A 14082-nucleotide genomic window follows, 5' to 3' on the forward strand; every position below is an offset into this window, starting at 1 on the left:
ATTTCTTTCTTCTTTTATTCCATAAGTAAGAATATGGACATCACAACCAGCCCACTTTGAGTTTCTTCAATGTACTCAGAGACTCCTGCATTCTCATCCTTGCTCATCTGGATCCATTGGACTGTATTGTATTTTTCCCAACCTTTCAGCTTTGCCTTGAGATAACATTGGAATACCTATAACAATTGCATGATGTGGTTTTAATTAAATTGATAGAGTGATAGAACTAAATTTTCTATCTTTCCTTCCCCTATCACGTCTGCTATTAGAAATCCAGTACTAGAAAATATGCATGAGGTTACAATGCCTTTTCCTCAGATTAGTATTAGCCAGATTTTATCTAGTTTTATCTAGTTTCTAGGATAATATTAGTATCAACCTGAGCAATGGCACACTTTTGAACTGTGTATGATTCTGAGTCATTTCTCTCAGATCTCCTGATTGATCCTTGATGCCTAACCAACTGCGTAGGAACAGTGTGTCTGTTTCATTCAAAATACTCATTGAACACTTACTGTGTACAAGGCTTTGTTCTGAGCCTGGTATTAACACTCTGTTAAATGGGTCATTGTATCAGTCTAATTCATTTGGAAATTCCCATTGAACATCATTGCATAATTTTACATTTCATATCTTTTTTTCCTTTGTTGCCCTGTGATTAAAGATGCTCAAGGAAATAGGTTTCAGAGTAGCAATGCTTATAGATTTAAAGCAACGAGACCAGTAGCTTTTCAAACTGTCAAGTCATTTATACTGTTTCGACCAAGGTTGGTCTAGTACTTTGAGTGTTTTTTCTACTCCTTTTTCCTTAACAGATGAAAATAAGTATCCATGCCAGATTATTCCCGTCAGGAATTTCTGCACTGTAGATTTTTGTCTTTAACCTTTTAGGCTGTAGTAATAGAACTGCCATCTTTCTTAAATTCCAAATGCTTTAAAATGACAGAATAACTTATATTGAATTGATGAACAGATATAATAGAAATCCAGAGTGATTAGAGACCCAGGCTGGTTATGAAAAATTTATACTAAAAAAGTGTTTATTAAGCAAAGATGATATATAAGGCCTTGGGCTTGTTGTAGGCAGCCATGACCCAGTCTATGACCTCCAAAGAGCAGGTGGAAGTTGGAAAGCATCTTTAAGGATGACACCAGACTAGGAATCAAAACTTATATTTGCCAACACAGTGACTACACAACTGGAAACTAACTTAATCTCCTTTAGTTTTTATTTGTGCATCCATAATTTGAGAATAGAAGAATAATCCACATGTTGCTAAGGACAAAATCAACATATTTAATTTTCAAGCATGGTACTGAAAACGTTCCTCTTTTGCTCCATGGAAAAGAGAGAAATAAATTTTAAATTAAAGGGAGCTCATTCTCATGACTTGCATGGGGTGTATTAGAAGATGCATTGATCTAAGAGTATTTTCTTAAGTGTATTTTATACATGGGTTATTAGATGTTACCATACAAACAAAAAAGTGTTTCACAGTCAAACAAGCAAATAATCCAAAGTCAAAGTAAAGCCTTGTTCTGATTTTCTGAGACATCTTTCAGGATACCAGATGACTGTTCATGGGTCATCTATCTCCCTTATTTTCTTTTCAAATTCAGAATTTCCAAGCTGCATTTTCTCTCAACTAACTACTATTTGCTTGATGTTGTCCTTCCTACTTGGGTCCTGATTTAAACTCCCTAAGCCTCCAATCAAAACTGTTGAGAACAAGGTCAATGAACACATCCAGTATCACCCTGAATCCTGCCTACTTGAAATTCAACATTCACCTTTCTCCAAATTCTACCTGCAACCCATCCATCCTTGCATTCCATCTTGTAATCATCTCTTTTATTAAGCCATTGGCCTGTCATTCATCCTGTGTTTTCCATGACTGTCACTCTCTTTTAAGTCTTTCTTCATTCCTTTCTTTCCTTCCTTCTTTTAAATAATCTTATCTTCATTCCAATGCTACATTTCTTTGCCTTGTTTCTTTTCTTTGAAACTTATAAAGCCATCAATTTCTTCACAGCTTTACCTTTATTTTCTTTGTCCCTTCATCAGGAATACTCAATGAAGCACATCTTTCAGAGGCATATCTACAAGGCACTATTTAATCAGGACAATTCTAGGGGCAAGCTCAATGCTTGTTACAGTTGAAAATAATGGAAGAGTCTTTAAGATTATAAACTTCTTCAATTAATCCCTCTCAATCATTTCCAAATATTCATCTTCAGATCTATTTTTATACTGTCTTTATTTACCTGGGTTCGTCATGGTACAATTGTAAAATTAGTGTGTTGGGCTTTGAAACCATGGGGCTCCCCTTTTCTGCAGCAAGATGACTGTGCAGTTACAGTCACCTTAAAAGTGATGAGTCTTCAATGGTCTCCAGTGCTCTTCATTTTAATGATATTGTTGAGTCAAACAGAGCAACTTCACATTACAAAATGTCGATTGACATCAAACAGATGGCATGGTTAATAGAAGCCAATTAGCTGACTAATGACCCCATATTCACCTTCATTGAAAAGCTACCTTCTCACTAAGCTTAAATCCCATATTTGGGCTTAATGAGAGGGAATTTCACTTAAAGAAGCAGCCTGGATGTAAGCAATCTTTTTAAAATTAATGTGTAACGATCTAATCAGGATAGTGCACATTTCCATCTCCTTATATACTTTAAATTTTTTGATAAATACATATTTGTACAGTGTGATATTTTAATGTATGCATATACTTTACTTTGTTTACTTTAACAGTGATTAATGTTTCCATTGGACACCAGTAAGGTTCTATACATCCTACTTCTCTCCAAAGCTAAATCATTTGACTATGATGAGCAACAGAACTTTAGGAATTCTAAAAGCAACCTTATTAAGAAAGGCTTGTCATGTCCTCATGTACATTTCGAAATTCTGCCTTTCACTCCAGGTAATAAATCTTACCTGAAGCATTCAGGTTGCATTATTCTCAATTAAGTAAGAAGACACAGATCAAAAGCTCCTCCTCCACCTACTTCTTTCTCCTAAGTTTGTTCATTATTTGTCCTTTTGTCAAGTTAGAAACCTAGGAGACCACTTTAATTTCTTCCTCTTTATTTCTCTCCATTATCATATCAGTGCATGTTACTGTAGCAAGATCCTATATTATGTTCCTATCCAAGAGTTCTGTGTATTTGCCTAAAATGCATAAGGAATGATTTTTTTTATTGAAAATTAAATTTCACCAAATTTAATTTGACATAAAAGTACATGAGAGTCTCAATAAATCAAAAGAGTCAAGGCTGAGAAATGTGAGAATTTTCTGATGGAATTTAAATGCTCTAAGTGTAGTCAAAAACAAAATAGATGTTCTTCAATTTATTTATTTGTGTTTTGCCACTATTATTATATTATTTTTTTATTTGTACACACCACATTTTGATCCACTGTACACAAATGGAGTCCATCATTTTGTTTCTATGGTTGTGCATGATGTAGATTCTTACCATTCGTATAATCATAAATGTACATAGGGTAATGATGTCAGTCTCACAAACAATAATAGATGTTGGTGTGAATGTGAAGAAAAAGGCACACTTTTACATTGCTGGTGGAGTTGCAAATTGGTGCAGCCACTCTGGAACAGTGTGGAGAATCCTCAGAAAACTTGGAATGGACCCACCTTTTGACCCAGTTATCCTACTCCTCAGTTTATACCCAAAGGACTTAACATTGACATACTGCAGTAACACAGCCACATCAATATTTATAGCAGCTCAATTCACAGCTAGATTGTGGAACCAACCTAGATGCCTTCAACAGATGAATGGATAAAGAAACTGTATTATATATACACAATGGAATATTATTCCGACATAAAGATAATAATATTATGGCATTTGCAGACAAATGAATGGAATTGGAGAGTATCATGCTAAGTGAAATAAGCCAATCCCAAAAAACCAAAGACCAAATGTTTTCCCTGATAAGTGAATGATGATATATATTGGGGGTGGGGGTGAGAGAAGAATGGAAGAACCTTAGATTATACAGAGGGAAATGAGAGGGAGGGGATATGGAAAATCGTGGAATGAGACAGACATCATAAGGAATTATTGACAGAGGATAAGATCATACTCATTTTAGTAAAGAAAATAAGCTTTAGGGATCAAGATGTGGAGCAATGAAACTGGTCTGAAAGCTGTTGTCCAGAGGGTAGAGAGGAGTAGACATATTTAAAAGATACCAAAATGCAAATAGTCAGAGTTCTGGAGAGGATATGTTGGGGATGAAGAAGTGGGTAGAATCAGGATGATGCCTAGCTTCTCATCCAGACAATTCATGAATAATTGTGCAAGTCATTAATATGAGCAATGCAAGAAACTGAGCAAAAAATTAATATGTTCAGATGTGCTAGTGTGGTGGTGTGGAGAGGACACAGTTGTGAAAACTCACAGAGTTCTGTTTCATTTAATTCATTAGCTCACAAACCACCATAATTATCAGTAACAGTAAAAAACATTTTTATCTGAAAGTGTTGCTCAGCATCAAATAAAATTGTTAGGATGTGTATACATAAAGATGAATATGCATGTATGCAAAGTGCCAAAATGGTAGGTTTCAATGATAAATTTCCTGAGCACTCAAAGCCTACCTTATCCAGCGTTATATCCACTTTCTGAGAGACTCTGCTCTAGCTAAATTAAACTATCACATTTAGTATTCTTTGGATACACTAATTCTTCCTATCTCTATATCTTGTTTTTATTTGCTTTCTCTGCCTAGCAGGTGTTTGCTTTTCAAAATCCTATTTAATTTTCAAATTATATCTTAAAATATAAACCCTGCCCTGGTCTTCCCAAACAGAAATTATCTGGCTCTCTTATAAGGCCCTATATTTTTATAATTTTAATGAACTTTGTACCCAGATGGCATTTTAGTTATTTTACCACATTTTATGTCATTTATACCTACTCCCTGCCCTGCCCCAGATGTTCAGATTCTTATAATGGTGCCATATCTCATCCAGCTCACCCACATTTGCATGTTTGCAGCATGTCAGCACTCAGTGCATGGATGTGTGGGTTTTCAATCCACTGAGTGGACTTGAATTAAGTCAGAAGCAATGAATAATGATAAGCATATAAGATGACATTTCAAAATTATCCTTTACATTCTCCATTTACTATTTCACCAGTATGCAAATTGAATAGAATTTACTCTTTTGGGAGCAAGTACATCAGGCCCACATTAGAAACCAAGCAGAGTGAGTACAATCTATCATACGATGAATATAGTATAAGAGGCAATCATACCACTTAAGAGAAATCATAATCACTCTTTCCTGGTTGAAATCCAGTTTTCACATAAACCTCACTGATGAAAAGCAATACATATTTAAATTTTCACCCCTTTATTATCTTTCCTTGTGTACCATTGTCTACTAAGCCATGAGAAACTGTTATTTATGACACAGTAGCCTCTTCTGACTATGGTGCTCTTGAGTGGAATGACGAGCAGTTGGTGACATAGTCCAACTTTTCTGTGGAAGAAATGCATTCTTACTAGCAACTTGAAGCTTGAAGAAATATTTATAGGAAGAAATAATCAAGGCTGTAAATAAAACTACTTTAGAGTTGACCTTACATTACCCACAGGGCACAACCATGAATCCTTCACGAACCAGATTTTATTTGCTCATGTCCAGTGAGGTAACTTCTTTGTGGCTGTTTCCATAGCAATTTTCAGCAGTTCTATTGATGGCATACACTGTCAAAGTCAACCTGGATTGCTCTTGATTTCTTGGAATTCCTTTATTTCAGTCCTGATATGCACAGGTCCCTCCAGAATTTTTAATAGTGCCTCAGGGCCAATGGTCTGGTTGAAAGGAGAGACAGTGAAACATGCAGTTGCAACTGTATCATAAGCATATTGTTCTTATTCATGTGTATTTTCTTTATGGTGTCTTGGAATATCGATCCTCTTTGAGTCAAAAAGAAAGAAAAGGAAAATATGTTATGGAGGTTATATTAATTTAAACCTTTGTTACTTTTATATTTTTATAGAACAAGGAGGGATTTTCAAACACCAAAAATGAAGTTCACCATGACATGCCGATGCCTGGCACTGTTCGTTCTTCTGAATGTAAGTAAAACAGAATTATTCTAAGACATGTCAATCAAGAATGCCAAATAGGGAGGAATGTTTGCGTGTGATCGGATTGGCATTTGCAAGGATAGGCATTCTTCTAAACTATCATTTAAAAATATTTCATTACCAAATCTCCTTTCTGAACTTTCACTAATTTAGATTAGTACCATCATTTTCCCATATATTTGAGTTTTGTTTATTTACAAAATTTAGTATTCATTTGAAAAGCCTTTGGAAATAAGTATAGAAGCTTCATAATGTTCTCATAAAATATTTTTCTTGTTTGACATGTGTATTTGAATCATAGTTTCTGGGCTGTTCAGTACTTTTAAAACATCCAATCTCCATCAGTCTGGTTATTAATTTTAAATATATTTCTCATCAAAAAACTAAGAATCTTCAAGGCTTTATAATTTGATGTCAATCCATAACTCTTTCGTTAGCCTTTTAAAACATCTTCAATTTTTGTGATTTTGTATTGTCATTGTTTTGTTTCTAAAGGATTCAGCTCATTAGAAGATTGTTTTAGAAAGCATCATCCATGCCTAGTTATTCATGTGAACATGATTAACCCACCAACACATCAGCTTCAATACACATGAAAGGGAGAAGGGTAGATTTCACATAAATCAATTTGTGCTCTTCTGAATCCTTACTCTTTGTACCACATCAGAGTAACATTTGCTAATGAACTAGAGCTGGCAGTAGAGATCACTTAGGATCTCATACTATGATACTGAAACAAGCTAAACTTGTGCAGGGTTCCAGGATGTCCATTATTCATCAGTGTGTGATTTCAGGTTTACAAGTCCACCTAAACTGCTTCTCTTTACATTATTTAAGAAAAAAATATCACTAGCATTTCATAAATGTTCATATAATTTGTAAGGGAATTTTTATTTTGTAACATTATACTTCAAATGAATGGTTCATGGGGATTGTTAATGCAACCTTTTTTGCCTTTTTTGGATAATGGGCATAGTTTATGATATCAGCCCATCTGATTATTTTAACCTAATAAATATTTCTTTAGATAAATTGCAGTATAATTTTCTTAAAGTAATTCAGTTTCTGGAAATGTATATTACTTCATGCCATTGGAAGTCTAAGAAAAACTCACAAGAATATTGTAAACTAATAAAATAGTTTATTTTGTCTATAAATGCCCAAGCCCTATGTGATATTGTATAGATGCAGAAATAATGGTATATATTATTCATAAATTTATATTGTTATTTATCATAGCTCAAATGAAATCCTATGTCATAGAGTATATGTGAATATTTTTAAATAATTTATATCAAAGTATATAATTCTATTGTACATAGTAGAAGAAAAACTAAAAATTACTAAATATTAACAAAATACATTGATTATAGATTATGAGTATGTTAAAAAACTAAAACAGATCATTTTTACTTGGGCTTTTGACTTATTTATCTTACATCTTAAATACTGAAAAAATTTCATATATTTATAAGAGTTGTAGATGGGGCCATCTCTTGACCAGCAAACATAAGTGAGCACAGTACTTGGGTTGCTTTGAGCTCTCCTTGCTGTGACAGAAAGTAATTTTTTTTCTCTTTCTGTATTTGGATTATGTATGTCATTTGGAGAATTTCTCTATAAAACAAAATTTGACAAGACCCTAATTTTAAAAAACGACTAAGTAAATAGAAAGATCAGAGGAGTAGAAGGAAGGGAATATCAGGTTTGGAAAGAAGGGATGGGATGGGGAAATACTGGGACTGAATTAGAACAAATTATATTCTGTGCTTTTATAATTATACCAAAATTAATTCGTCATGCATAACAAAAAAGCACCAATAAAAAATAAGTTCAGAACTTGAGTCTCAAAAAAAGCAGCATATAGATAATTTTTTAAAAATTTCCTTCAAAAGATTCATTTTGTTCCATGTGGGGGATTTCCACATCCCACGCGGATGCAGGGAAGAGTTTCTGTCAGAGGACGACAGTGCCGGTGATCAGTTAATTACTAATAAACTTATCTAATCAATAATCATAAGAACCAATATTCTTTTCAAATGGAAAGTGGTGTAGCAGATCTGATCATACCAGATCTGGCCTCCAACAAGATGGAGGACCCCACCTTCACCTTTATTTATAGTATAGGTAAAGGGGCCTGGATACGGGGGGCTTCTTCTATGAGGAACAGGATGGGTGGAGTTAGGGAAGCCATTTGCTTAGAGAATTAGCATATCCTCAGGGGTGAGCCACCTACCCCCAGCTATCTGAAATAGTCTCTCATGACTGCCAGTTCCAGGGAGTCAGACCTCTGTATCCCATGACTCAGCCAAGCCTGATTCTGCTAAACATGGATGGCTCCCCACAGTTGCACATTGGTGACTTTTAAAAATAGCAATGGTCTTAATGAAGACCACCTGATACTTTTTACATAATACATTGTCGTGAAAAACCAGTGCCAGTATATTTATTAAATTCCACCAGGTGTTTTCCACGTGATCTTTCTAAGTATCATTTGGGGCCTTCTCCTTCCCTTTGGTAATGTCTTCCCCATTAACCAAATCCACCCACTCACTTTCTCTCCCTACTCTGACGTAATGTCAGGCTTTGGACAGATTGATAGATTATGAGCACTCAAAAAAATGTTATTGATGTGAATGATGACAACAATAATGAAGACATAGAAAAACTAGGTGGGAGCATTTTTTTCTTGTTATTATTTGTTTACTTAGCTGCATTTCCCCAGAAAATACATAGGACAAAACTAGGCATCTGATCCTACCTGGAGGAACCAGGGCTAATATTTTACAAGATAGTATTTTTTCCTTTGTTATTTTGAAAAGTTTAACTGAAAACTGCAAATAATTCTAACATATTCCTTACAAATATTTAGATTCTTTTTATTACTAAATATTTTATTTATATAAAAGGTACATGATTCAATACACATATATAGTATGTAATGATCAAATCAGGATATTTAATATTTCCATCTCCTTAAACACTAAAAAAACAAAATCAATATGTGTGCTTTTTAGAGCGATTCTGCCCATGGCAATCAATAGGAAACCTTCCCTTCAGCACTATAGTTTTTTGCTTGAGCCACTGCAGAGATGGAACTTTTTTCAAAGTTCCAGACGGAAGAGCTCTAGTAACTGTTCTTCATACTTCCAGAAACTGCTTTTAACCCCAAGGCAGATGATTGTCTGATACATAAGTAAGAATTGCTTCAACATGTGGCCATTTCAAATCAGGTTACTTTCCTCTGCACTCCGTGATTATGTGGATGAAATCTTTTAGAATGTAAGCCCCCTGAGGGTAGGGACCTTGCCAGTCTTGTTCACTGCTAAAAACCCAGAATAGTGTCTGGTGTGTGGGAGACACTTATTTATTCACCAAAAGAACCAGTGAGGCTCACCTGCTGATTGCTGCTGGTGGTGGCAGCTTGGCTGTCGGATATGTGGCGCCATTTACTTGAACCTTTAGGAGTGACATCACATATCCAGCAGCTAAACTGCCACGGGGGACAACAATTAAGAGGGAGATAGATTGTTTGTTGAAGAATATGTGAGATAATTTATAGGCAAAATTTGAACATTAGTCTTTACTCAAACAAGCAATATACTCTTAATGTATCATTTCTATCTTCATTTAAGAATAGAATTATATATTAATTTAAATCTCTCAAATACATAGAATAGACATAACAGTTATGATAAATAGAATATTTTTACATCTTTCACTTTACTTCATTGTTCTAATTACAACTGATATTATTTTGCCACTTTACTGCTAAAAATAATACTACCTCACTAGCAATTTTTTATTTGTATGAAGTTATCAGAAAAAATGTTTAATGAACTTTATGAAATTTGTAACTTTTTGAATGTATGTGAACATTCATGTTGTAATTGAAAATATAATTCTGGAAAGAAAATTAACTTCTAATCATCACATATATATAGTTGTACATCTGTATTTATCTCTTTATCTATTCATCTACCTATCCATCCATTTATCTATCTGTCCATCTATCCATTCATCCATACGTATATCCATCTATCCATCCATCTATTCAGCTATCCATTCATCCATCCATACATACATCTATCCATTTATCTAACAATTCACCTATTTATCTATTCATCTATCCATTCCTCTATTCATCCATCTACCCATTCATCTATTCATATATCTGTCCATCTATCCATCCATATATTTATCTATCCATTCATCTATTCATCTGTCCATCTATCCATCCATATATTTATCTATCCATCCATTTGTCTATCTATCCATCTATCCATTCATCTGCCTATTCATCCATTCATCTATCTATCCATCTATCCATTCCTCTATCCACCCATCCATCCCTCTATCCATCTACCTGTCCATCCATTTATATGTACATCTATGCACCCATTTATTCATCTATTCTTTCATCCACACATCCATATGTCTATCCATCCATCAATCTGTGTGCCTATTTATGTACCATCCATCTATCCATTCATCTATTTATCCATCTATCCATCCATATATTTATCTATCTACCCATCTATCCCTTTATCCATTCATCTGTCTATCCACAAATAGAATGCCACAATTTGTATGCTATTTTAGGAAGTCATCTTGCCATTCAGCTATCACTGGGAACATTCCATCTTCATGGCTCAAACATGGACCAGCCCAGGAGCAGACTGAGATTGCTATGGCTCATCTAACAACAGAGGTTCTGATTTTTCATTCCTTCAGTGTTGAAACAATCTCTACTGAACCAGGCTCCAAACCACGTTCACTGGAGTTTGTTTCAATATTGCAAGAATGATAAGATTGAAGCTACTGTCATCGGCATGAACTACACCTACTCTTATTCAGATGTCCATATGTTCACTGTTACTGATGTTAATATGCACTAAATCAAATAAAGATGTAATTGAAAATATAAGTATTGAGTGTTTCACTTAATATCTTTGTACATACAATTTCCCTATGGCTTCAATGACTTGCAACTAGTACAGGAACATATTTTAATTAGTTGTCAGTCATTTAAAGACGGAATTCAGAATGTTGCTTCTAGAAAGAAAACCAAAATTATGGGAAATGATCCCTAATGTCTAAAATATCTAATATATGTGACAAGATATGTATATATGTATGTTTATGTGTGTGTGTGTATATATATAAATATATATTTATATGTATTTGGTAATTCATCTTCTAAATTCATTTGAAGAAGTTGAGAAGGCAGCCCAGAAATTAATAATATATCAAATGAGAATTATCATACTAACTAAAGATTCTAAGAATTGAGACAAAAAAGAAGTATCTAAAATAGATGTGTAAGCCATTATCCTTCCTTTCTTTGATGGTTCCATGGTATTTAGTTGAATTTTTTAAAACACACACACACATTCATAAAAATGTAGAATAATTTTATAGAAAAAGAATCCATAACATGGAATCTTTTCCAAGTACATTTTTTAAGTTTCACAAACCATATTCCTATTCCTTATGGAATATTTGAGAGTTTATGACTGATGATTGTCTTATGTTCGGTATTTCTGTTGTTAGACTATTTTGTAGTGCTTGTCTTTCTTGCTAGACTGTAAGCTCCATGAGAGCAGGATCCACATCTGTTTTATTCAACACTCTACCTCATTGTTTGACTTATCAAGTTCAGTGAATGTTTTCTTACCAATTAACCTGAAAGCCAGTGAGAAAAGTCTTGTCAACAGAATTATGTTTGGCTACATGAGTAAAGGGTTTGCACATGTGTAAAACTTTTGTAGGTTTATTAATTTCTTTCTTCTGTCTTAAATTCAAGAGACACTAAAAATAGAAATAGTCTAAATATTTAAAGAGTAGTGTCAACTTTATTCACAGTGGATGTCAACTAGTGGACATCTCTTTAGCAATCATAATATTAAGTGTTTACCCTCTTCTCTTTGCAAAACTTCTGCTCAGATGGCATCTGCAAACCAGATCTAAAACAGAATTTACCTTCTTCCCTCCCTCCTTCTGCCAAGGATTTCCTTTTCTGACCTCTCACCTTTCTCAGGAACTACCATTTCTCTGGTTACATAGTGGGCTAACCATCTGGGTTCTTTGACTGTTCCCGTTCTCCATTCCTTACACTCAACACATGCCTTCACACCTTTATTATCTGAGGAGGTTCTGAGCGTTGTCCAGGCCTTCAGTTTCTGGGCTCCCCTACCCATTCTAACCTGTGGACATTGATGCCTGACAAATGGATTATACTAAAATTCTCCTTTTACAGCCTTCACTAATCAGAATCCTGCAAAATGTCTTTTATTTTGCAATCATGTTTTGATATTATTAGCTGAAAAGTATTAAACTTTTCAAGTGCTATGCACTTTGTATTTGTTTTCTTGTTTATTCTCACCATATCCATAGACGGTAGATATTATTATAAATGTAACTCAGACCTGGAGAGATTTCTAATCTGCTCAAAGTGACAGGACAAGGTTTAGTTCCTTTTTTTTTTTTTTCCCTGTACCATCCGAGTCCTTGATCCCATTTCTTACTTGTAGTTACACAAGTTCCCCTTCAGGCAGGGTGTCTCTATTCCATTGTCTCACATGGCTGTTTCCAATTTCTGGACTCTTGTAAATTCTCTTCCCTTCATTTTAAAGACCCTTCTGTCTTTTCTCTGACTAATCAGACACTATATACTCTCAAGGTTCAATTCAGACTCTGCCAAGTATCTGTAACCACCCTTATTTTGCTCCATACATTCTCCCCTTTCTGAATTTCAGTTGCATTTTGTGCCACACCACTTACATGTAGTGATGAGCTCACACAGGAGATACAGGAGGACACCCACTGACAAAGAATGAGGCTATACAAGAGTAACTTGGGTGCACAGTTCAATTTAATAGCAACAAATTTCATTTTAGAGACGGGAATACAGAGAATACAGAACAGTAATTTTTTTTTCTTTTTTTTTTTTTTTTTTTTTTTTTTTGCCATTAGTACACTTGGGAAAACTTCAACCTAGGAATAATTTAGACAGAATAGGTCAAGTAAATATGTACTATATTACGTCTGATAGAAAGCAATATTCTGAACTTCAGGGAAAAAGTCAGTGTAGGCTGAAGTTTGTAGGTTTTCTGAAAATAAAAAAAAATATAAATTTAAAAAATCAGATTCAAGCACCACTAAGAACATCAATCATAGTCACAAAAGAAATTGAACTCCATATAAACACAGTTGGGGTGGTATGATACACAGTGATCTTTTCACACAAACACATCAACTTTGATAACCAGAGGGCCGTGATGGTGATGGAGATTAACCAAAACTAGAAAAAAAGAAAAAAAAAAAAAAAAAAACTCATGTCAACCTGTACTGAAAAGGCGAGTGTACCAAAATAAATATTTAAAAATTAAATTGATTTTTATTAGCAAAAATGAATAATCCTGTGTAGGTCATGTGCTAATGAAACCAATTTAAAGAGATTAAAGTCAGTTGTCAGAGGGAAAAGATATATCATTTGTCCTATGGAATAAATGATAAATTTCTGGCAGCATTCACAATCCAAGCACAACCAAAAATTCATCTGAAAAAAATGTCCAATAAATGAAGCATCTTATTCTACTGTCTAGTTTTAAAGAGCATGATCCATGATTCTTGAGAGTTCCAAAGAAGGCAAAATTGATTTATTTGGGAGATTTTTCTGAAATCATGTTACTTGCTTTGTTTACTTCTAAACTTAACAATGATAACAAAATTTAAACAATCCTAGATGGTAGAGAGATGTGTGTGTGTGTGTGTTTGTGTGGGTGCTATCCATTTTCAATAGTGAATAGATACTAATACAAATATAGAATTTGTAGCTAGAATTTATATATGAAATGTAAATATGCTTTTTAGTTATAAAGCAAAAATATTCTACATGGAGATCAGGGATAATTGTTGCTTTTAGAAGGAACAGTAAGT

At 34.1% G+C, this 14082-nt stretch overlaps 1 protein-coding gene across 4 annotated transcripts in view; it reads left to right on the forward strand.

Annotated features, from left to right (window-relative positions):
• The window catches only part of CALCR (calcitonin receptor), a 121363-nt gene that overhangs the window by 69043 nt on the left and 38238 nt on the right, over positions 1–14082 (forward strand). For all 4 annotated transcript variants that reach the window (XM_079149672.1, XM_079149674.1, XM_079149673.1 and 1 more), the window contains one exon: positions 6051–6129. In XM_079149672.1, coding sequence (XP_079005798.1) covers positions 6051–6129 — 79 coding nt within the window. The remainder of the gene's footprint in view (positions 1–6050; positions 6130–14082) is intronic.

The sequence above is a fragment of the Sciurus vulgaris genome, assembly GCF_902686455.1.
Source record: "Sciurus vulgaris genome assembly, chromosome: 8".
Taxonomy (NCBI): Eukaryota; Metazoa; Chordata; class Mammalia; order Rodentia; family Sciuridae; genus Sciurus; species Sciurus vulgaris.